General features: G+C 39.6%; 1 protein-coding gene across 2 annotated transcripts in view; it reads right to left on the bottom strand.

The window, feature by feature from the left end:
- KIF5B (kinesin family member 5B) overlaps positions 1–21,329 on the bottom strand; it is a 38,994-nt gene that overhangs the window by 5,418 nt on the left and 12,247 nt on the right. For both annotated transcript variants that reach the window (XM_072955305.1, XM_072955306.1), the window contains exons 3-25: positions 19,431–19,504; positions 18,351–18,455; positions 17,827–17,875; positions 17,263–17,318; positions 17,093–17,180; positions 16,802–16,926; positions 15,779–15,883; positions 15,347–15,492; positions 14,503–14,651; positions 13,868–14,061; positions 12,992–13,060; positions 11,703–11,909; positions 9,755–9,898; positions 6,024–6,212; positions 5,264–5,381; positions 4,679–4,740; positions 4,476–4,585; positions 3,518–3,619; positions 2,457–2,517; positions 2,277–2,348; positions 2,000–2,104; positions 917–1,133; positions 243–393 (exon numbers count right to left, since the gene is read on the bottom strand). In XM_072955305.1, coding sequence (XP_072811406.1) covers positions 263–393; positions 917–1,133; positions 2,000–2,104; positions 2,277–2,348; positions 2,457–2,517; positions 3,518–3,619; positions 4,476–4,585; positions 4,679–4,740; positions 5,264–5,381; positions 6,024–6,212; positions 9,755–9,898; positions 11,703–11,909; positions 12,992–13,060; positions 13,868–14,061; positions 14,503–14,651; positions 15,347–15,492; positions 15,779–15,883; positions 16,802–16,926; positions 17,093–17,180; positions 17,263–17,318; positions 17,827–17,875; positions 18,351–18,455; positions 19,431–19,504 — 2,678 coding nt within the window. In that variant the 3' untranslated portion in view covers positions 243–262. The remainder of the gene's footprint in view (positions 1–242; positions 394–916; positions 1,134–1,999; positions 2,105–2,276; positions 2,349–2,456; positions 2,518–3,517; positions 3,620–4,475; positions 4,586–4,678; positions 4,741–5,263; positions 5,382–6,023; positions 6,213–9,754; positions 9,899–11,702; positions 11,910–12,991; positions 13,061–13,867; positions 14,062–14,502; positions 14,652–15,346; positions 15,493–15,778; positions 15,884–16,801; positions 16,927–17,092; positions 17,181–17,262; positions 17,319–17,826; positions 17,876–18,350; positions 18,456–19,430; positions 19,505–21,329) is intronic.

The raw sequence follows: 21,329 nt of genomic DNA, 5'->3' as shown, positions 1-21,329 counted from the left end.
ATACTAAGAGCTTTTAAAAATGATCCAATGTTAGATTAAAAACATGAAGAATACAAATCTGAATATATATACAGTATGATCTAAACTATGAAAAAACTAGAAGAAATCATGCCAAATTACTTTTATAATCCCATACATTTAAAAGAAATCATGATACTAACATGAGAATCCAAAAATGTGTCTAAAAACCTGAACATTTCCATGGACAGCCCTGATCCAAAAGCCAGAGGGAGACCACGAACCTGGGGGTGATGAGCGAGGCTCACACCTGTTTGCCCCCGCCGCCTCGCACGGCCACTGGCTGGCTGTTCTGAACAAACGCGCCTCCTCCTCGAATTGCACTTGGATGGGTTGGGGAAGCTGCTGGATGCTGCCCAGGACGAATGGGTTTAGCTGACAGGAAAAACAGAAACTGACTTAGAATCAATCTTAACATGTGACTGCAATGACTTTTTAGGTCGCGTCTCTTTATTTACAACAAATTCCCACGTGTTTTGTTTTTCTCTGCCCGTTTCTCAGGGAATTCCTCTCTTTCTTTTCAGTTACATCCCTTCCTCCAGGACTGTACGATCCTTAGCCTCTTAAAGCCTTGCTCCTGTATCAGCGCACACAGGGAAACAAAACACTGTGGACGACATTTCCCTCGCAAGCCTCACTCTGCTTTAATAACACTGCTGCATACAGTTGCTCCCCTCCCTGACCACTCTTGTTTGCTTGCCTAGTTCTGACTTTTCTTGTCCTGCTAAGGTGGCTAGTCCGCCATTTGCTCTTCGCTCCTAGCAATGTCACTCTTTGGGGAAACAGAACATACAAATACCACACGACAACACACAATGAACCAATCAGATTATGTTCTCAAGTAAACACAAACGCCCAAGCCAAAGCACAGTCTAGAGGGCTGCTGTGTTCTACTCACCGATCTGTGCAGAGTGCACTCGTCTGGCCATATTCTTTGACCTGACCGCTTCCTTGATGCGGTCGACCTCCTGCTGGTAGCGTTTGCGGTCTCGAGACGCGTTTTCTTTGGCTTCTTTCAGCGCCGACTCCAAAGCTTTCACCCTCTCGGCTGTCGCTCTGAGTCGTTTTTCCAGCTTCGGCAGCTCACAGCGGAGGTCTGCATTGTCACGTACCAGCTGAAGGTACACAGAGAAAATGAGGATTCCAGCTTTAAAAAGACGATTTGAAAAATACATGAACATTTTCTAATTTCTTTTGAGAAAAAAAGTAAAACTAGATTTTATATTAAAGTTTTCCCATTTAGCTGATTTAGTTTAGGCAGCAACATGCAAAGAATACATATACCCATACATCTCACACACTCAATTTTGGGGGCTCGGGGAAACTGTTCTTTCCCCCTGTGGGGCAACAGGGCTATAACACAGTGCTGTGTCTCTTAAGACCTACAAGTAATCACAAACTGAGCGAGTCCCTTAGAGTGGTGAAAGCAAGAAAGGCTACAATCCCCTCACCCTTACTCTCGTGCAGACACCAGGTTTAAGGTAACAAAGATCTACAACAATTAAGTACGCTAAGCAGCTTTAAAAATAAGTAATTAAATCATATCAAGCTATAATAGAAAATAAGCAAAAAATGCCACAGTAAGCATCACTTCTTAAAAAACATGAACTGCTTCATTAATTTATGTTATTTCACATTCTGTGGCATTAACTGTAAGAAGACGGAGAGTGTATTTTAACTGCAAAGACTTGTCTGCAGACCAGAATTTTAAAATTACCATGAATAAATTAAGAGAACAGACAGACCTAAAACCCTACAAAGAATATAGAAATACATGTTTTCATTGGCCTCTTGATAAAGGGCTGTTAGAAATACTAACTCCCCCAAAACTGCCAGTGGTTTACTCACATAATTCTGGACAAAACAACAGGACGGCTCAGGACAGGACAACCCTCAGGACTCTGAAGACTGAAACACTCGCTGTTTCTCAGCTTTTTATTCTTACAGTGCTGCAGCGAACACAGAACACGCCCTTCATTACCTGCTTGTGCACTTTAGTGAGTTGTTCAAGATTATTTTCAAGAAAGGAGATTTTTTGCTTCTGAGCAGCGCTGCCTCCTGTGTCATCAGCATCGACCTCGGCGCTCTAGAGAAGACGGATAAACGCTGTGAGAGCGCAGTGAGAGCATGTAAAGGATCCAAGTTTAACTACACAAAAACTGTTACGACAACGTGCAGTCACGTCACCCATGAACACGACCACCAGACACAGTAGGCACCGCTCACAGCACCCCCCACCCCCAGTGTCACTTTGTTACCTTCTTAACCCGGGTGGCCAGGTCCTGAACAAAGAGCTTCCGCAGGTTGTGTAAGGTCTGCAGTTCCTTTGCCTTGAATTAAGAAAGCAGTATTTTTGGAATTCAGTCTTCAAAAGCAGCACAACCTAAAGGAAGAGCCCGTTAAACACCCCCAGCCCCCCTCCCCGCACGCGTTCTCACCACGGTCTCTTCCAGGCCCTTCAGGTCCTGTCTTGCTTGCTCGCGTCTGTCCTGCATGACCCTGGCCAGGGGCGAACACACAAACACGCTTTCAGCTCTGACTCCAGAAATCCTAGTTTATTTTGCACGGATACTGAATCAAGTATTTTTATCTGAAAGGATCAATTCTTAGCTTCAAATAAATGAAAGATGCTTATTTTTAAAAAAGTTTACTCATGTTGTGTCTTTCAAAGAAACTTCTATATGCCTTACCATATTTTAAATCTATAGCTTATTAGAAAAGACCTCTCCTAACACAGCAATGAAGAGATGAAGTAAAATGTGGCAGAATTCAAGGAACAAGCAGTGGTTCTTTTTACGCATTATCACACAGCATACTGATCCTTATCCAAAATAATTCTCAGTAACTGAGAATCACACAAATTATAAATTATTGAAGGCTGAAACATTTTATGTATTTTTAAGTTAACATTATTCTAAATAAAGTTATGGCTGAGATTCAGTAGAATCTCTATAAAACCAATTCTAAGCTAGTCCTGATGGTGTGACTGTCAAACTGTTCATTTACACACATTCTCTCACAAATTTAAGATATGTGAAAGTTATAATCATGGGTTTTCTACCTGCTCAGATTCTAAAAGACTGTGTGCTGACTATACTCTTGATAAATTAGAAAAGTGGTGAAAACCTCTGTTCAAAAGGCAAGGCTAAAACAATAATGTTCTTTTATGCAAGATCAAATCTAGCAAAAATTCAGTTTTTTGCAGCAGATCCTTAAGTCTTCTAATTACTAAATGACACATTTCAGGCTTACTTTTATGATGGATCTTGAAGTAATGTGAATCTTGGTCATTGGTGAAATATAAATCCTTGCTTTCACAAAAGTGCAAGAAGGCACTGTTAAGTCTTTAGGTATCAATCAAACTCACTTAAAGGGTTTAAGAAAAACATCCTTGAGCTTATTTAGTGAAAGATGTATCCCCTGGACATATCCGAGAGCGATGTCGGTAATTCTCTAATGTAGTTTTTATTTTTAAGTGTGAACTACAACATCTACTCACGTCAGCTCATGCAGCTTTCTGCTCTTTTCCTGATCTGTAGCTTTCAACTTCTCATGCTCTACTCGCAGACGCTCCTGCTCTAACATCATTTTCTGGTTTTGGCTGACAAAAAAACCAAAAAAAAAACCGCATAATACCTGCATCATCATTTTTTGAATGTTGTCATAAAAAATTTTCTAGCTCTTAAATTCTATACTCTCACCACTGAAACACACAGGCCTCCTCTGTGAGGCTGTCCCCCACGGGGCAGAAAGGAGGAGGACCTGGCTACTTTCAGCCACACAGTCCTCCTCATACTCTGTTTTTCAAACCGTAACTTTATTCTTCTGTGTCTTTCATCTCCCTGAACTCTCGTCCCTAAACACACTTGGTTTACCAGTGAGTTCATGTCCCAGATTTTTAGTTACTCTCCTCTGGTTCCTACTCAAGTCATGATTTGGTAGCACACCTCAAATTTCTATCGATGCTATATGCTATGTGCATATGGTTGTGGAAGTAGGGTAAATGTGTCCTAGAAAAACCAGTAAACCAAGTTCTCTTAAAAAAAAAAAAAAAAAAAAGCCCAACATCTAAAACCCACAATTTCCAACGAAGTTTTCCTGAGTTTGGCCTATTGTTTAAAAGGAAGCTAAGGAAATGATTTGGAGGAGACAGTGGTGTCTACCTGCAGTAATGGCTGAAGTTGGGAATTTTTTTCTTTTTTACAAAATATTTATATCAAAAGATCTAAGAAAAATTTCAAAAATCTCCCCATGGAACTTAGAAGTTATACTCATAAATGAAAAGCTTCTGCATTTTTAAGTCAAAAATTATAGTTTTTAAAAAGTTATAGTTTCAAAGAAAAATGCAGGTTTCTAACAAGGATACCCCGCCCATCAGTAACCCGCTACCTCCTCCCGTCTAACTAGTCAACCCCTCCAAGTCAGCCCCCACCGCCTCAGAGGAAAAGCACACTTACTCTTGAAGATCAGTGATGAGTTTTTCTTTTGCCTCAACTTCATCTCTCAAACTACTGATCTGTTTTTGATGAGTTTCTCTGTGGCTTTGGATCTGCTGTTCAACAGCTTGCTAAAATCATTGGGGGAAACGGAAATTGTCAGTTAATCAAGATCACCAATGATGAATTAAAGCCATCAGAATCCAGTGTTACTTCAAACTTGCCTTAACTTCATTTGCAGTCTGAACTTTATTTAAGTGCTCCTTTTCCATTTCGTGCACCTTCTCTGTTTGGGCAGGGAGAGAAAACAGGAGAGAGGAAATAAGCCTCGGAGTTCTTGACACAAACTGAGAGGCAAATGGGTTTCAGGCTCCCAAGCTCCCTAACAGCACTTGATTAAGTTGTCCAAACGCCACAGAGCAAATCTTGCTAAGCTCAAGACACACTGACTAGCCACCTCAGTTGCACCCTTTGTGTTGATATTATGGTTTCCTTTATTTTCTTTGCCTAATCCTGGAACAGACGGGTTACCGTGTGGTAAGGAAATAAGAGAACTTTCTAAGTTTCCTAAGTTGGGACACACACATGCACAGCTTCATAACTTTGTGGATAATTCCCAGGTTGGCCACTTCCACACTCAAACACAGTATCAGAAGTTTCAAAGCCACATGAAAATGTATTACCTGTTCACTGTTTCCAGTTACCTGCATTCCTATATTCTCTATCAGCATGAACACGCTTACTACGACAATGCTAAGGTAAAACTTCATGGCACAGATAAAACTCATCAATTAACGGGAAGCGGGCACCTTGTGCGCGAAGCTGGACCAGCTCTTCACTCAGGGAATCAACAGACTCCTCCAGCTGTCTTTTCTTTTGCTCCACATTCTGAAGGTATTCAGTCAATGATTTGATCTTGGCTTCATGCTTTTGAGAAAAATAGACTGATGTGAAGTCGGAATAAAGTCTCACACACACATTTTGTTGTTCAGAATATTTGAAAGCAAGCAACTTTTACCGATACAGCTAAATATATAGTACATTTACAGAACAAGATGTATGTAAACCTAAAATGTTCCGGGGCAAGATTTACAATGATAAAGAATTTAACCAACGAAATGGTCATCTGTGCAGTTTTAACACTTAATGAAATAAAGCGCTGAAGGCTGACATATGAGACAACGTGCTGTTACCTCCGACTAACCCTGCCCTCCTCTCCCCTCCTCTAAGCCCTGCCTCGGTGAACTGTCTCACCCAGGTGGCTGCCAAGGCCCCAGAACCGGACACCGGCCCTGCCGGTCTGTTTGCCCTGGAATTCTTCTAGATCCTTCAACAGTCAAACCAGTCACAGCTTTCTGGTAAATTCTTATCCACATTACCAATACAACCCAGTAAAACCATTCATGGTCTTACACTGCTGATAGAGTAGGAAAAATTAACTGAATCCACCTTTTAATTTTGTTACTCAAAATAACCTATGGAAGGTCATTTTTCTTAAAACTTTTACCACAAATAAAATTCAGACACAACAGTGCAAAACACGAAGGAAGTACGTTCTGTGACACGTACCTGAGAGATTCGCAGCTGGCAGGCCGCCAACTCCTTCTCGTTTTCTTCCATCTTTTTGTTGCTCTCGGTCTGCGTGCTCTCCAGCTGCCTGCAGCGCTTCACCATCGTCTTCACCTCGGACTTCATCTTGCTGATGTACAGCCTTGCTACCGTGAACTCCTCGTCGATCATGCCGGTCCCCTCGGGCTGCTGGGGGAACGGCAGGAACAAAAATTAAAGAGGGAAATGTCTACTTTGTGTTTATCCCATCGGACACTAAAAGCTTAAACAAAACTAGGTATATTTAATATTACTCAACATTTATAGGATTTTTTCTTTTATTTAATATTGTTTTTAGTAAAGGGTGAGGAAAGCAGGGCTTCATTTTCTGCCTTTCTTACTTCCTACAACTTAATGTTGATACACACCTGTAAGGAAGAAGAAAAGAATGCAAACATAAAAACAAAACTAATGAACTCTGCCTCTTCCAATTTTTGGATTTCCTTTTCATAGTCAATTCTTCAGTGAGAATTACTTCTTCAGTAAATTCATTGTTAATCATGTGTTAAGTCTAGTTTAAACTTTAACAAATAAGATGTTTAGGTGGCAGGGAAAGGATGGCTTTAAAGGTCACCAAGGAGGACTGTGGTCGGTGTACATTCCTTAGTAACTGTCATGGATTTCATTACAAAATTCCAGTACAGTATTCAGTGTCAAAATTAAGGAGCTTGAGAAGGAAGAAATAAAACTGTCTTTATTTGCAGATGACATGGCTGCTTAAAGAAAACCTCCTGGAACTAATAAGCTATTACAGTAACAATGCAGGATACAAGATTAACTTTTACAAGAGCCAATCACTTTCTTATATATCAGCAATGAACAAGGGACTCTGAAATTAAAAACCTCTCTTTTTGGTGTCATTTACATCAGCACTAAAATGAAAAAAGAAATACGCAGGTATAAGTGTAACCCAGTATGTGTAAGATCCAGATGACAAAAGAAATCAAAGAACTAAATAAATGACAGTCCATATTCATGGACAGAAGACTCAATGTTAAGATGTCAGTCCTTCCCAACTCGATCTGTAATCTTAATCAAAACCCCTTTAACTTATTTCCTTGAACAGCCAACATAATAGTGAAGAACAAAGTTGGAGGGCTGACACTCTCTAACTTCAAGACTTACTATAAAAGCTACAGTAATCAAGATGCTGTGGTATCGGCAGAAGAACAGACAAACAGGTCACCGGAAGAGAACAGAAAGCACAGAAAGCCTAGGAAAAGACACACACAGATACAGGCAAGTAACCTCTGACACAGGAGCAAAGGGAATTCAACGAAAAAAAGGACAGCCTTTTCAATTAACTGTGCTGGAGAAACTAGTAATCCACGTGTAAATACCCTTCAGAGAAATTAACTCCAAACGTATCAAAGAACTAACCGTAAACAAAAAACTAAAAACCTTTCAGGAGAAAATCTAGGTCACCTTGGGTTTGGAGACGAGTTTTTAGATACAGCACCAAAACGACAATCCTTGAAAGAAAAAATTGGTAAGCTAGACTTCATTAAAATTAAAAGCTTCTGCTCTGCAAAAGACACTGTTTAAGGAATGAAAAGATAAGCCAGACTGGGAGAAACATCTGATAAAGGACTATTATCCAAAACATACGGAGAGAGCTCTTAAAACTCAAGGTAAGGAAACAAACCATTCAAATGCAAATTAAAAAGAGATACTACTACATATCTGTTAGAATGGCTCAAACCAAACACTGACGACACCAAATACTGGTGAGGAAGTGAATCAACAGAATTCTTACCCACTGCTGGTGGGAACAACACAAATGCCACAGCCACTGTGGAAGACAGCTTGGGAGTTTCTGACAAATCGAACACAGCCTCAACATGCGCTCCAGCAACTGTGCTTCTAGGGATTTATAACCCACTGAACTGAAAACATGTCCTCAGAAAAGCTTGCACACGGACGTCTACAGTAGCTTAAACTGGAAGCGACCAAGGTAACCCTTAATAGGTACATACATACAAAAAAGCAACACGTTATCAAGCCACGAGAAGACATGGAAGAACCTTAAATGCATGCTGCCAAGCCGAAGAAGCCATGTGAAAGGCTAATACTGTGTGATTCCAATTATATGACATTTTGGGACCAGCATCACCAGAGCCAGTAAGAAGACCAGGGTTTGCTAGCGGTTCGGGGGGGGGGGGGGTGCACAGGGAAAGCACACAACCTGCCAGGGCAGTTGAACTATTCTGTGACGCCGTCATTCACGACGGCCCCACAGCAGGCGTTCGCCCAAACCCACAGAGCCGCGCACACAGCGCGGACCGCCGTGCAGGAGGCCCGGAGCAGGCCGAGCGCCAGCAGCACGGACTGGTGACGTTTAACAGGAGAACAAGTACCCGCAAAACACAAATATACTGAGGAGCCATCTTTTGTTGCTGCTTTAAGGAACCTATTTGCAAGGCTGACTTGTTTTCAAAATACTGCAGTTTTAGTGGAAAAAGCTGTCCCGACATCAGGGAACCCCTGTGATTGTCACCGGCTCTGCTACCAGACACAAGCCATTCCTCCTCCCCATTTCCTCAGTCTTCACCAGTTTGTCACTTAGGTTATTTAAACATGAAATGGAAAGAGTTTTCTAAAAACAAGTCATAAATCTACGAAGCAAATTCTGAACACCACCTCTCTAGTGTTCAGTAACACGAAGTCAACCTACGTTTTCACCCCAGCAGACCCCGCTCGGCTGTCGTCTCCTATCACTTGTGCCTGGGGACAGGCGGATGGCAGACTGAGGGTGAGGAGAGAGCAGGGCAAGCCAGCCAGTGCTGGATCCAGCACCTCCCCGCTTCCGGGAGGCGTGCCAGCACTACGAAGTGACGTCTAGGAACGCACTCCCGCCTCCCCCAGCTAACAGCAGTTAGAACGACAACCAACAGAAGGCATGCGTGCTCCACACGGAACACTTCCTTCATTTCCAACTCTCGTTAAACTGGGCTTCTCAGCAGGCTCTCACTGTAAGCCCAAGTATGAGTTTCGCTTTGTTACTTTAATTAGACTTTAATAAAAAATAAAAAAAAAGTCCAAACAAATAGTGCAACATACAATCTTTCTTGTTCTGTGTGTGTTTCTGCAGTTAAGAATCTGAACTTGCTTTTTTGGTCTAAGTTTTAAAATCTACAGATCACTATTTTTTTTTAATCATATGCAAGTGATAGCATACTCAGTACTAGTGTCCTGCAAAGGATTATTAGAAAAGAAAAAGTAAGTGTGGGAAAATGCTGATAACTAATTAACTCTAAGGTTATGGTATTGTTCTCTTTACTGCTATGTGTTCGAAATTTCTCAAAATTAAAGAGAATTAATCAGCAGTGCTTCCCTTTTATCTTTTTAAACAACATTTAGAGCAACCAAGGCCCACTCATTTCCAGCTCACTCCTGGAGCTACGTTCCCTGCAGCTCCACGTTACACACTCCTGTGTGGTAATTAACATAATCTCCAGGTGCAGAACCTTCACATAGTACAGGAAAAAACCAAACACGGGGTCCAAACGATGCTACTGAGCAGGTCTCAAGGGCCCCTTACTCGCCCTCGTTCCTGGTCCATCTGAAATGAAGCCCTACCGTCCCCTACAAACAGCCGTGTGAGGACGAGACTGAGGACAGGACGAGGATGTGAGACAGACACGCGTGAGCGTGAACAGACAGCCGCGCTCTGCACCCAGTGCTCAGCCTACCTTCACGTCATTGTTCCCCACGGCGATGCCTATCTCTGCCAGGTCCTTCAGCAAAGACGCCATCATCTCAGCCGCCCGCTTCTTCTGGTGGTTGGTCATTTCCTTAAGCTTCTGAAGCTCGGCATCGATACTTGCTAAAGTTGCCTAACAGAACCAAAAACAGGAGATGCAGTTAAATCCAGTGAGTGAGAGATCAATTCACATACTGACAGCTATTTCAAGGTTTCACCTAGTGCTCACAAGCCATTTACTTCCCGCTTTCATTTTCTTGAATTCTCTCCTGAGCTCTGGAACAGCTCCCAGCTCAAACTTTAAAAATATTTTAGACCCAGGAGACTGTAATCATACTGTACCCCATTAAGAGTGGACAGTTTCTATTATTTCACTAATTTTTGAGATTGGGTAATGCTTTCTACCTACAAACGGAACCTTCAAATTAACCAGATTTGATTTTCACTTATTGCCCTAGTATGGTATGTATTTAGAACCCGAGTCTGAGAAAGCAAATGTTAGAATGGAGCTGAGTTTTCCAGACGGCTGGTAGGTTTTCTCTATCTGCTTCGTATATACTGCTTAGTCTCTGGTAAGAACCCACCTGGTAATGTCTGCTACTTTTGTGCTATGACACAAGCCATCATCTACGAGACAGTGAATGTATCAGTACTCTGAGTTTAATCACTACAATTGTAAATTTAAAGTAATAGCTGGTTTACCAGCAATAAAGTCACCACAATTTTGAAAACCCAAATGAATCTGGCCACTTTCAGACTATCCATTATATCACAGACCAGATACTTCATTTGCAATGTAATTTATTGACTTTTGGTCAGTATCTTTTAGTAACAATGGCATTATTTCACCTCCTCATTTTTTCTGGTCATTTCCTTAAGTGTCTGAATATCAGCAGAGTGTGTGCTCACCCAGTTTGATCCACAATATAATAGCAGGTCTGCATTACCATTTTCTCTAACAACTGAACGGCAATACTGCAAGCATCACAAGGGGGACACAAACACAACTGTCTTAAAGACTGACATCAGTGACCGAGGACCAACCTGCAGTTTACAGAGCTGCAAGAAACTCCTATTGTTCTTTCAAATAGTAATTAGGTTTGCTACTAACGCAACTCAGGAAGAGTTACAAAGATGCCTTGGTATTGAACCATACCTTCCAGCTAACTGTAACTCTGGGGATTAAAAAGGGAAAAGGAACCTCTCCAGGGGCAGGAAGCCCTTTAAAAATGCTGTTTCACAGTGCTGACTGCTTTCCTTTAGACACTCAACATGGATGGGGAAATAAGGACTGAGCACTGATCCTGTGTCCAACTCCAAATGTGATTTCTAAACAAGCAGCTGGCATGAAAGACAACAAAATTTTAAGGGAAAAAAAAAGCTCATCCACAGTGATGCTCAAAGCAGTGCAGCAGCTGTCACTGCGCACTGCTCCTGCCATCCCTGCCTTGGAGCAGCGATGGCAACATCCTTGTCCACCGGGGTCACAGGGCAGATCCCACTGCACTCTCCCCGGCAGGCGCTGTTCCAGGTGATGGGAATGTAACAGTGAACAAAACGCAGGTTACATATCCTCTGACTTTTATTTTTATGTGCACATTTCTTCATTGGTAGTTTGAATAATCAACTAATAACTTTACTGAGCAACTAGTAGCCAACTTTTACTTTTTTTTCCTTTAACAGTAGAATAATAGCTGGAATAGCCAACATGTTTTAATTCATGTTAGTAATAAACCTTTAACAGACCTTTAGAAACTGAAAAAAATAGCCCTTTTCCTCCACCTCTAAGGCTTCACAGGTGGAAGGAAATAAAGTTGAGATTTGAGTTCCTTAAGAATTAATGTCCCGGTTGAGCTTTTATAAAGGTAAGTTACTTAGGTAATTTTTCAGTAAGAACATTTGTACTAAAGTATTCAGAAAAGAGAATGACATCCTACCGATTTCTGATTCAGTTCATCACTAAGTAACTCATATTCCTTAGTTTTGTCTTCAACTTCCTGAGACTTCTGATCATAGTTGACAGCAAGTTCCTCCAAGGCTTGTAGAACTTCCTTTACTTCTTCTTTAGAGGCATCATTTTCTGCCTGAAGGCGATTCAGCTCAGCTTGCATATTATCTTGATCTCTTCTGGTAGATGCCAGAAGCTATATGAAAAAGTAAAAGTAACTACTTTCACAGAGAATATAGGTTTTTAAAAAGCATATAAGTAAAAACTCTATTTGCTTCACCACTGGGAGCCAGGACTGCTGTCTGTCTGTCCTGTGATGCACAGGACAGAACAATATAAACGAAGAATTATGCAAATATTACCAGTGCCCCTTGAGAAACAATGAGAGAGTTGAAGTAAGTACACAGATGATCCGACCAGGACTAATCTGACTGAGGGTGGCTATCTCTTACTGAGACTGCAGCCTTTCCCCTGAGCTTCCTCTGAATCTCTAAATTCATCTGGGATTCCTCTGAACCTGCAGAACAAACCTTAAACAAAGGACCATTTTTCAACGATCCTCTATTCTGCCAAGTGAGATAAAATGAGGGTCCAAAGTGAAAAATAAGACAAAAGCAAAGATAACAGAAATGATCAATCGGTTAGATGAGGGTAGACATGGAGAAGGAGCAGCAAATGATCTTACTCATTGACACTCTCATTTCCACAGCAAAAGCCACACCCCAAATTATAAGTCACTAAAGACAAAGTCAGTGCAACTCACAAATCAGCGTTTTCTTAATAATCACTTTAGACATGTATCTGTGTGTGTATTATACCCCTTCCCTCATTCCCAAGTGGAAACACTTTTCTTAAGGGGAGGGGAAATCTAAGGTTACTACTCCAGCTCAGTGAAGAAGGTCTTTCCCAAGGATTAATAAATGTTTTGGGGAGAATAAGACAAAACAGCACTGTACAAGGAACGCAGAAGACAGAGTTAAAAAGCCCAGTAGATGTATATCAAAGAATAAATACTAAAAAGTTATCCTGCAGTTGGACAGAACTCAAATTTACAAAAACAAACCAAAATGCTTAAGAGGAAGCCAAGCCAGTCCCTGCTTCAGTCTGTATGATGCGCTGCTCTCTCAGGACAGCCACAGTGAAGCGTGGGCATTTCTAAAAAATGTTAGATGTACTCGAGTGTATTCTGAGCTCTGCAGATTCCTTCATCTTATGTTTAAGTGATAATGACAAACCAGAAAGCTCTTCTGGAAGCAGTATGAAAAGTATTCAGTTTACCTCTTCTTGATCCAACATTTGTGTCTTCAGTTTCTCTACCAATTGGCTTTGCTGATTAATTTCTTCATCCTAGAATTTTTAGTAACACATTGGTAAGTAGCTCACAACCTGGTTCTAATTGTTTCCTAACACAAATTTAAGATTACTGTCCCCACCCCTCAAATATTTCAAAGTCATTTTCTCCAAATTCAACATGGCTTATTTTAATTCCTTAAGAAAATGTTGTAACAGGTGGAATTTCTTTCACTTACCAACAATTGTAACATACTTATCATGCAACAAGAAGAAAGGCTTATGTTTTTGAAAGCTATTCACTAAATACTTCTAATGCTAAAAAATAATAAACATATTTAAAGCTATCATTGAAAATAATGGCCATGTAGCCGCATCAAACCTACCATCTCTGTTTAAAATACATTAAAAACACTACCTAGTAACAAAAACAAAAACAAAACCAGGACCATTTTCTTCTAGTCTCTTTACTGTTGTTTTTTCCTGTCCTCTCTAGGTTCATAGTTTGTTATTTTCACACACCGACGCAGTCAGCCGATTCCGTTCCCGCTGCCAAATCTCGTGCCACTTCTTATGGTAAGAACCCTCAGGCCCCTGATTCTATGAGGTCATTTCATTAAAGCTCTTCAATGACCCAATGCCGAATTTCCTTTTGAAAGTTCTTTTAGCTTTAAGGGGAAAACATACGCCTCATACAGTTTCTGCACAGAAGTAGAAATTTTGATTTTATATTTTTTGTTAATACAATGATCTTCAGAAGATTAAGAGAAATCTAGGAAGACGTATACAGGTCAGGAGAATTCATAATATTGAAATTAGAAGACAAAATACCTACGCCTCAAACAAAACAGAACATGAGCCTACCTTGTCATCCAGTTGTTTGTACAATTTGGCAATTTCTTCTTCACACTTTCTTCTTTCAGCATCAGTGAAGTTTCCAGTGACTCCAATCGTGGCTGCTGGTTTATCGTTGGTAATAGTGACATCCTTGTCCACTGCAAAAGCTTCCAGGTTGGCTTTCTCTTTGTCAAACTGCTCATCAACAGGAACTGTCTCTCCTAAAATAAGACAATAGGATGGTCAACACAAACCCACCTGCCTAAAACCAGCTTCAATTTTACTCCATTTCAGCAGCTTTTACCAACTTCACCTGCTTGGTGCCTGAGAAACAAAAAGCTGGAAGTACCTTTGACTCTCCCCATCTTCTAAAGCCAGTCACTGAATCTTATTTTAATCGCTTTCACCCTAATCCAAGCATCTTGCTATCTTGAGACTTCTCTAGCAATCTAGGTGGCCCTGCACATCTATTTATAATTTCAGGTAAACCCAAAATTTAATGTGGAAGATTTTACTCATTTTTATTTGATGATTCCTAGTGCCTTTTAAACAGTGAAAATGGATACACTTTGTTATTTTCATTTATGTCAGAGTCTCAAATTTACAAAAAAGCTCTAAATCTGTACCATCAAACTCAAAATGACCAATTCACAAGTGATTACCATTACGCCATCGGTTGAGTTCATTTTCAAGCCACTGGATGGTGTTCCGCAGGGTCTTATTTTTTTCTTTTTCTCTTTCATACTTCTTTTTCCACTGTTCTGCAGTTAACTCAACATTGACACAAACGGTGTTCTTAATTGTTTTAGCCCTAAGAGAAGTAGTTGGGGGAAAAAAGAATGTGACTAAAATTAATGACTTTCAAGAGGTACTTGCATCTCTGTAATATACGTATACATGGCTGAGTAACTTTACGTAATTATTCTTGTCTAGTTACGTCCTTGACTAAATACTGAGAGCTGTAGTCTAGTGCTTGTTCATAACGCCAAGTAAATTTGGGTCACTCTCAACATCAGTGTGTAGCTTAAAAAAAAAAAATCAACCTGATGAGGATAAAAAACAAGGGCCCACATTTCCCCAATTCATTTCTAAGGCTGAGTGAAGAAAAGCAACCATCACTGACAAAGACCACGTCGCCATTACTGACCTTCCCAGCCCCACCATCTCATATACGGTTCCCTCTTTATCTGAGCAGGTCACGTGTGTCAACAGGCTTAATACAGGATTATACCTGTAAGGCTTTGCCTGACTCAAATGTTTATTTTCTTTAATGCTGAATTAAAGCTTCTCACATTGGTCTGACTAAAGTTAACGTTTGACTTTAATGTGCACCAAAACTTAAAACCCAAACAGCCTAAGATATGGACTTTGCTTGAATTATCTGCCTCTCAATTAAAAAGCTGTGTTCAGTGCACTAATAATATGCACTTGTGTGAACACCTGAAACTCTCCCAGCTTCAATAAACAAAGGCCTAGCCACACTAGCTACATTTCTCAATGACAAACCTCTGACCAAACAGGAGTGTGGATTTTGTTTCAGACTCATTGTACGATGACGGGGAGCAGCAAATGACGATAGTGGTTCGACAGTTCCCTCCTAGGGAGTCTTGAAGGATTCTTGTCATTTTACTGTCTCGATATGGAACATACGTCTGCGTACAGACACAAGCAAAAACATGAAGGAGACCAATCGGTTTCTACATAATAGATTTTGTTGCAGAAATATGCTACTTTAAAATAAACTACAAAGTAGTATCAGTTATTTTAAATGATGGGAACTAAGATACACATTCTAACACTATAAAATAAATTCCTAAAAGACAACTTGTTCACACAGAGTGGTTCAGTGAAGTCCTCACTCACACATCCATGCATATGTGTATCTATTTGTAATTCCCCAGCAGATAACAACAGGGAAACAAAAACAAGTCTACTCACACTACCCTCCGCCAAAGCAGAGATGACATTTCCAAGAGCAGAAAGTGACTTGTTGATGTTCTTAGCTTCATCCAGCACAGCACCTTCAGCTCCAGTTTTACTAACCTATACGTAAGATTTCAAAAGAATGAAACAAGATTACGAGTTTAAGATGATTTTTCTTTGAATTTTCTTAAAAGTTATAATCAGCAATAGAGAAAATGGAAAGCATCATGGTTTTATTTGCTAAGCATTTACTCTAAGCTATCATTATTTCTCAAGTCTGACTCTTCTGAGAACTTGGTCAAGTAACCAGCTGCATGACAAAAACAAGATTAAGGAGGTATCAAATTCATTTGTAGGCGTGCTCTTGAAATTAACCAATTTACACATACATTTGTACTTTACTTTTGTTAACCCCCCTGCTGCATCAGAAAAGGGAAACTTGAAACGGCTTCTCAGTAACCACAAAATCAGACAGGCTTTGAAGAATGTGTGTAAGACTTTTGCATAAAAGGGAACAGGTATGTCATTCTCATCAGAAGAAACAAATCAGCAGAACAGCAAAAATGGTCACAGAGATCAACATGAAAACATTTGAACTTATTCCGATTTTGACATAAACTAGAATCAGACGGCAAAGGACTATAATAAACAATCATTCAAAAGTAAGAAAGAAGCACAGCCAAATCAGGGAGCCAATGCCAGTATGGATAAAACACATACCAAAAAATTAGGGAAAGCATACCTAGTAAAATTCTTAATGACGTATGTTGAACACACTCTCAATAAAAGCATACACTTTGAGTCAAGGACAACACGTGTTGGCTGAACTGGGCTCTGGCCCGAATGACGCCATAATTCGGAAGGAGTCATTCAGTTTATGTAACAATACAGCAATGACACAAATGCTTGTGAACTCTCAAAAAATATTACCAAATCCAATTTGATACACATTTTCAAGATGTAACAATGAATAACGCATATGAGAGCTAACGTTAAGTAAAAATGCTTAGATATCCATCAGAATGTAAAGATTTTTACCTTTTCACTACCAGCTAAATCAACCAGGTAAAGTTTTCCACTCAGCTTTTGTTCTGTTTGCGTGTTCTCTTGTTTTACATTAATAAGAAATATACTGTGACTCCTAGAGCTATGTTCATTCATATCTGCAATGAAACCACAGAAACAACTATAAACAAACACGGCTTTCCCTTACTAGCAATTTCTAAAGCATTATTTTACCTAAGAAAAATCTTACAATTTTAATCAACTTGATACAGATACTTTAAGGCAGTCTGTACCTTAGCTAGTGTTAATAAACATGCTGCTTACTTGTAACTGCTACATGTCTGTTGGATTTTCCTTCATCTATGGTATCCATAACTTCATCTGGACTACATACAAAACGCTCTGTGCACCCCTGTGAAGTGAAGTTTTAGAGTACGTCAATACTTTCAAAACTCTACTGCAGGGCTTTCCTGCACATTCTGTATCACAAGTACCTTTACGTAGGGAACTCGGTTTTTATCTTCATGAACTGAAAGATTGGTCTTCGAAACTGAAAAAGAAAAATAAATACTATTAACAACATTTTCCTAAACTCTAACTCTAGCCAGGAAACAGTTAATTATCACTATTAAAGCAAGACCCTGCAGAAACAGATGCATACAGAAACCAATGCAGCAATATAGAACTTCCAGGTCCAGGCCCCCCTCTGCCACCCCCATTCTGGAAATAAGAACATTAAGTCGCAGTGGTTCAGCAGTTTCCTCAAGGATGATGTGTCAACTGACAGCTGATGGAAGACCAGAGCTCAGGACCTAGGCTCCCTAACTCCAGCCCAGTGCTCGAATTACTTCTTACAAGGCACCCATAAATACATCCTTTAAAGAGGTTATTCCACGTGTCAAAAGGCATTCAGTTAAAGCCTTGTAAGAAGCATTTAAAAATGTTCCTATCATCTAAGTCAATTTCACAAAGGTTACTGAGAAATGGCCTCACATTTACTACTGAAGAAGGTAACATGTGGTTTTCAAAAATGATCAAACAGCAAGAATTTAACTCACCATCTAGTAGGTCCCTTATCTTATCCAAATAAATTTCAAAATATGAAACCTAAAGGGCAGGGGAAACGAAAGGAAAGAGACCAACCATTTAACATTATAAAGTAATCTATTCACTTATTCACTAAATACTTATTGGGGTCCTAATGCCAAGCATCGACCAGACTACAGGACAACTCAGTCACAGCTTCTACTCTACTGGGAAGCCCTAAATGCACTAAAATCCTTATGCAACTGAAACGCACTTTCCATTATGTATCTTCATCCAAAACGAATTATCTACAACCTTTGAGCTCTGTAGCAAAACAAACTCTTTTATTTTACAGAGGCGGCGGCCAAAGAGGTTAGCCTACTTGTTTACTAACAGCAAATGAAGGACTTCAGTTTACTAATTCTAATGTTCTTTCAACTATACCTGACCATTAAAACATTTAAAAAATACCTTTTAAAAGAAAAAGTTGATTATTTTTTGGAACAGAATTATTCTAGGTATAAAATAAATCACAGTCTTTCCCCCGTGATTTTACCTTAATATGAAATTCCAAATTTTCATCCATGGAGTAAATATAATTAAAAATATCTTGCACTATTCTCGGAATAATTCCCATGCCTTCTGGATCATGAAGTTTACCCTAAAGAGAAAACAAGATTACACTAAACTATAAAGCACAAATTAAAAACTTTTAATCCACAATTTACAGTCAACAGAGGACAGGAATTCTAATTGTTGCCATTTTTGATTAAAAAAAAGTGGCTCAACACCCAAAAATCCCAATTTAACCAGGATATATTCTGGTAAGTTACAAATAAAGACTATACGCCAACCACGGGGGTTACCAACTGACCTTGGACTTTTATTTAATCATCAGATTCAGATTATGCACATTTATAAATGAACATACTCTAGGGAAAGGTTTTAGTTAAGTTCCTTGCCCTATAAATCTGCACAGCAGCTTCTACTTCAAGTCAAATTCATCCAAGTGCTAGGAACATCCTTGCTCTCTGACTGTAACTTTATGAAAATGAATAACATGAATGAGACTAAAACAAGCAGCCGTTTACTTTATACAGAATGCTCAGACAGATGATAAAAGTAGACACTCTGCAGCAGCAGCAGAAGATTACAAGCTGTTTCCTAGAAGCAAAGCTTGAGCAGGCCCATATTTACTATTAATAGCAGCTCTGCTCATTCTGGAGACCTTCCTACCAAAGAGTGGCCAATGTTTGGCCGGGGGACGGGGGATGGGATGGACACACAGACACAACCAAGGAGCTGAGGAAAAATTAAGTGCTCTGAAGAGAACTGAAAACACATAAACATTAAAAATTTCAAAATTTACCAGAGAACTCTGATTTAATCCTAAAATGTTCATAATTTTGTGGTTACGCTGATAAAACAAAGCTAGGTATGACTTCCAATATACAACACTTCACTGTTTAAACTCAGGAACTGATCATTTGCCAACAATGTTACTTGTATACAATTTGTATGAGATAAAGCAATAAAGAGTAAGGAAAGCTATTTAAGCGGGTCAAACACTGTCAGGAATAATGAATGCCCTGTGTGTGCAGTGAGCTACATCCAAGCACAGATCATAAAACGTTACCTCCATTGTATGTGTCTTCCCAGAGGAGGTCTGTCCATATGCAAATATGGTTCCATTGTATCCCTCAAGTACATCTATGAGGAAATAAAGAGATTTTATACATCAGGGGATTCTTTTTCCTTAAGCAGAATGTTCAAAAACACTAAAATAATTCACACGTACATCAACCTTGTGCCTCACCCGTGCACCATCAAATCCTTACATTAACATGTTTGTGGAAAGAATGGTGAGGAAGATGCAGATTCCCTTTACACTAATATGAAAGATTCCATCTAAGTCAAAGTTGAGCAGATGAAAACTTTATAAAGGCATTAAAGGAAGTAAGAATATATTAACAGTAATTTCTTGTGATGCTCCCGCTAAGCAATTCCTTCCCCTCCAGCCCAGATTACTTTCTGTTGTAAGAAACAAATTTTAAATTCCACTGCTTATAATCATTTCTCAAGTCAGCGTACATCTCCACTGTCATTACACCTGTACTCCAAAGCTTCAGGGGACCCCAAAGAGACAAATGCTCTGCCAGTTTACCTATAGGTATCAATTGGCTTTTAGAAGTAGGGCTGACTGGTAGTCAACTGCTGGTTAAGCCTCACAAACTCATATAGACACCATCCCTCCTTACACAGCAAGTCCAGTCCTACCTCAAAATCAATTATCAGAACGTTCCTGTGAAATTAAAAAACAAAACAAACAACAAACCAATTTTTCTAGTCCTTTGCATACCCCAAGACCTAAAGTAACTTCCTTTACTAGGCTCAAGGGGGCTAAATATGAGTGAACAAGGTGACCTTTTGATTTCCAGTTTTCAAGGATTCAGTTTATTCTGTTTTTTGGGGGTGTGGGTTTTTTTTTTTTTGGTGTAAAGGTACTATAAAATTACATTCTAGTCTACAGGAAGCCAAAATAAAAAGAGAAGACTGCTGGAAATAGATGGTAACAGTGGAAAGTAAACTTGGAACAAGCAAGACAATTTTTTTCTTTTAATTGATGATTTTAAGAAAGAAAGAAAAAAGATTCCAACACTGGGCACAACTAACTAGGTAACAGATCTGCTACAGAAACATATACTAATAGGAAAGAGAAGGCATTAGTACTTACTTCCCTGGGAAGATTTTAAGAGATCTAAAAATTTCAAACTCATTCTAAATCTTTTCAGTTTTATGACAGGAAGCAAAATAATTTCAAGAATCGCATTTAAAACAGAATTGCAATAATCTGTCAGTAATTCTGAAGAAGAAATTATATGAAGAAAAAAAGCACCACCCTCTCCAGTTCACTTCCTTTATACATAATTGTTCTCGGTATGTCCGTGTAATACACTCTGCTTAAGATCTTTTAATCAATCACACAAAACCGAAGGATGAATTCCAAATTTTCGTTAGATCTATACATAAAACGTTCATTCATGATATGATCCGGTTCCCTAGCAACTACCACAATAAGTACTCAATAAATACCGGTAGGTGAATGACTAAGCGACTTTCCCAAGATCGTACTGACGCACAATCTACATGGCATCACAGCGTGTGTGTGTTAGGTGAAGCCGTATCACGTGAGGGCTCACAGGATAATAAATGTATGCAACACATTTGTATCTGGGACTTCAAGCAGAACTTTAAAAACTGTATACAGTTAGAGGTTATGGAATATTCAACACTCCAGTATTTACTCAGCACTAGGACCCAGGCTCTCGGTTCTGGGTGCAGGGAAGGTAACAATGATTAGGTGATTTCTAGAGGTGCCATGTTGTCATGAAAGGAAGACCACTTTCATCAATTAGGAAAATAATCCCTTGTCTACCTTCAAATCCATTCCTGACTTCTGCTTCCCATGGTGACTTAACCACCAACATTTTATTATAACAAAGTCTAAGCCTACAGAAAAACTGAATAAATCTTA

Source organism: Vicugna pacos, chromosome 35 (assembly GCF_048564905.1).
Source record: "Vicugna pacos chromosome 35, VicPac4, whole genome shotgun sequence".
Classification (NCBI taxonomy): domain Eukaryota; kingdom Metazoa; phylum Chordata; class Mammalia; order Artiodactyla; family Camelidae; genus Vicugna; species Vicugna pacos.
The sequence above is the reverse complement of the archived record's forward strand: the minus strand, read 5'-3'. Positions and strand labels throughout refer to the sequence as shown.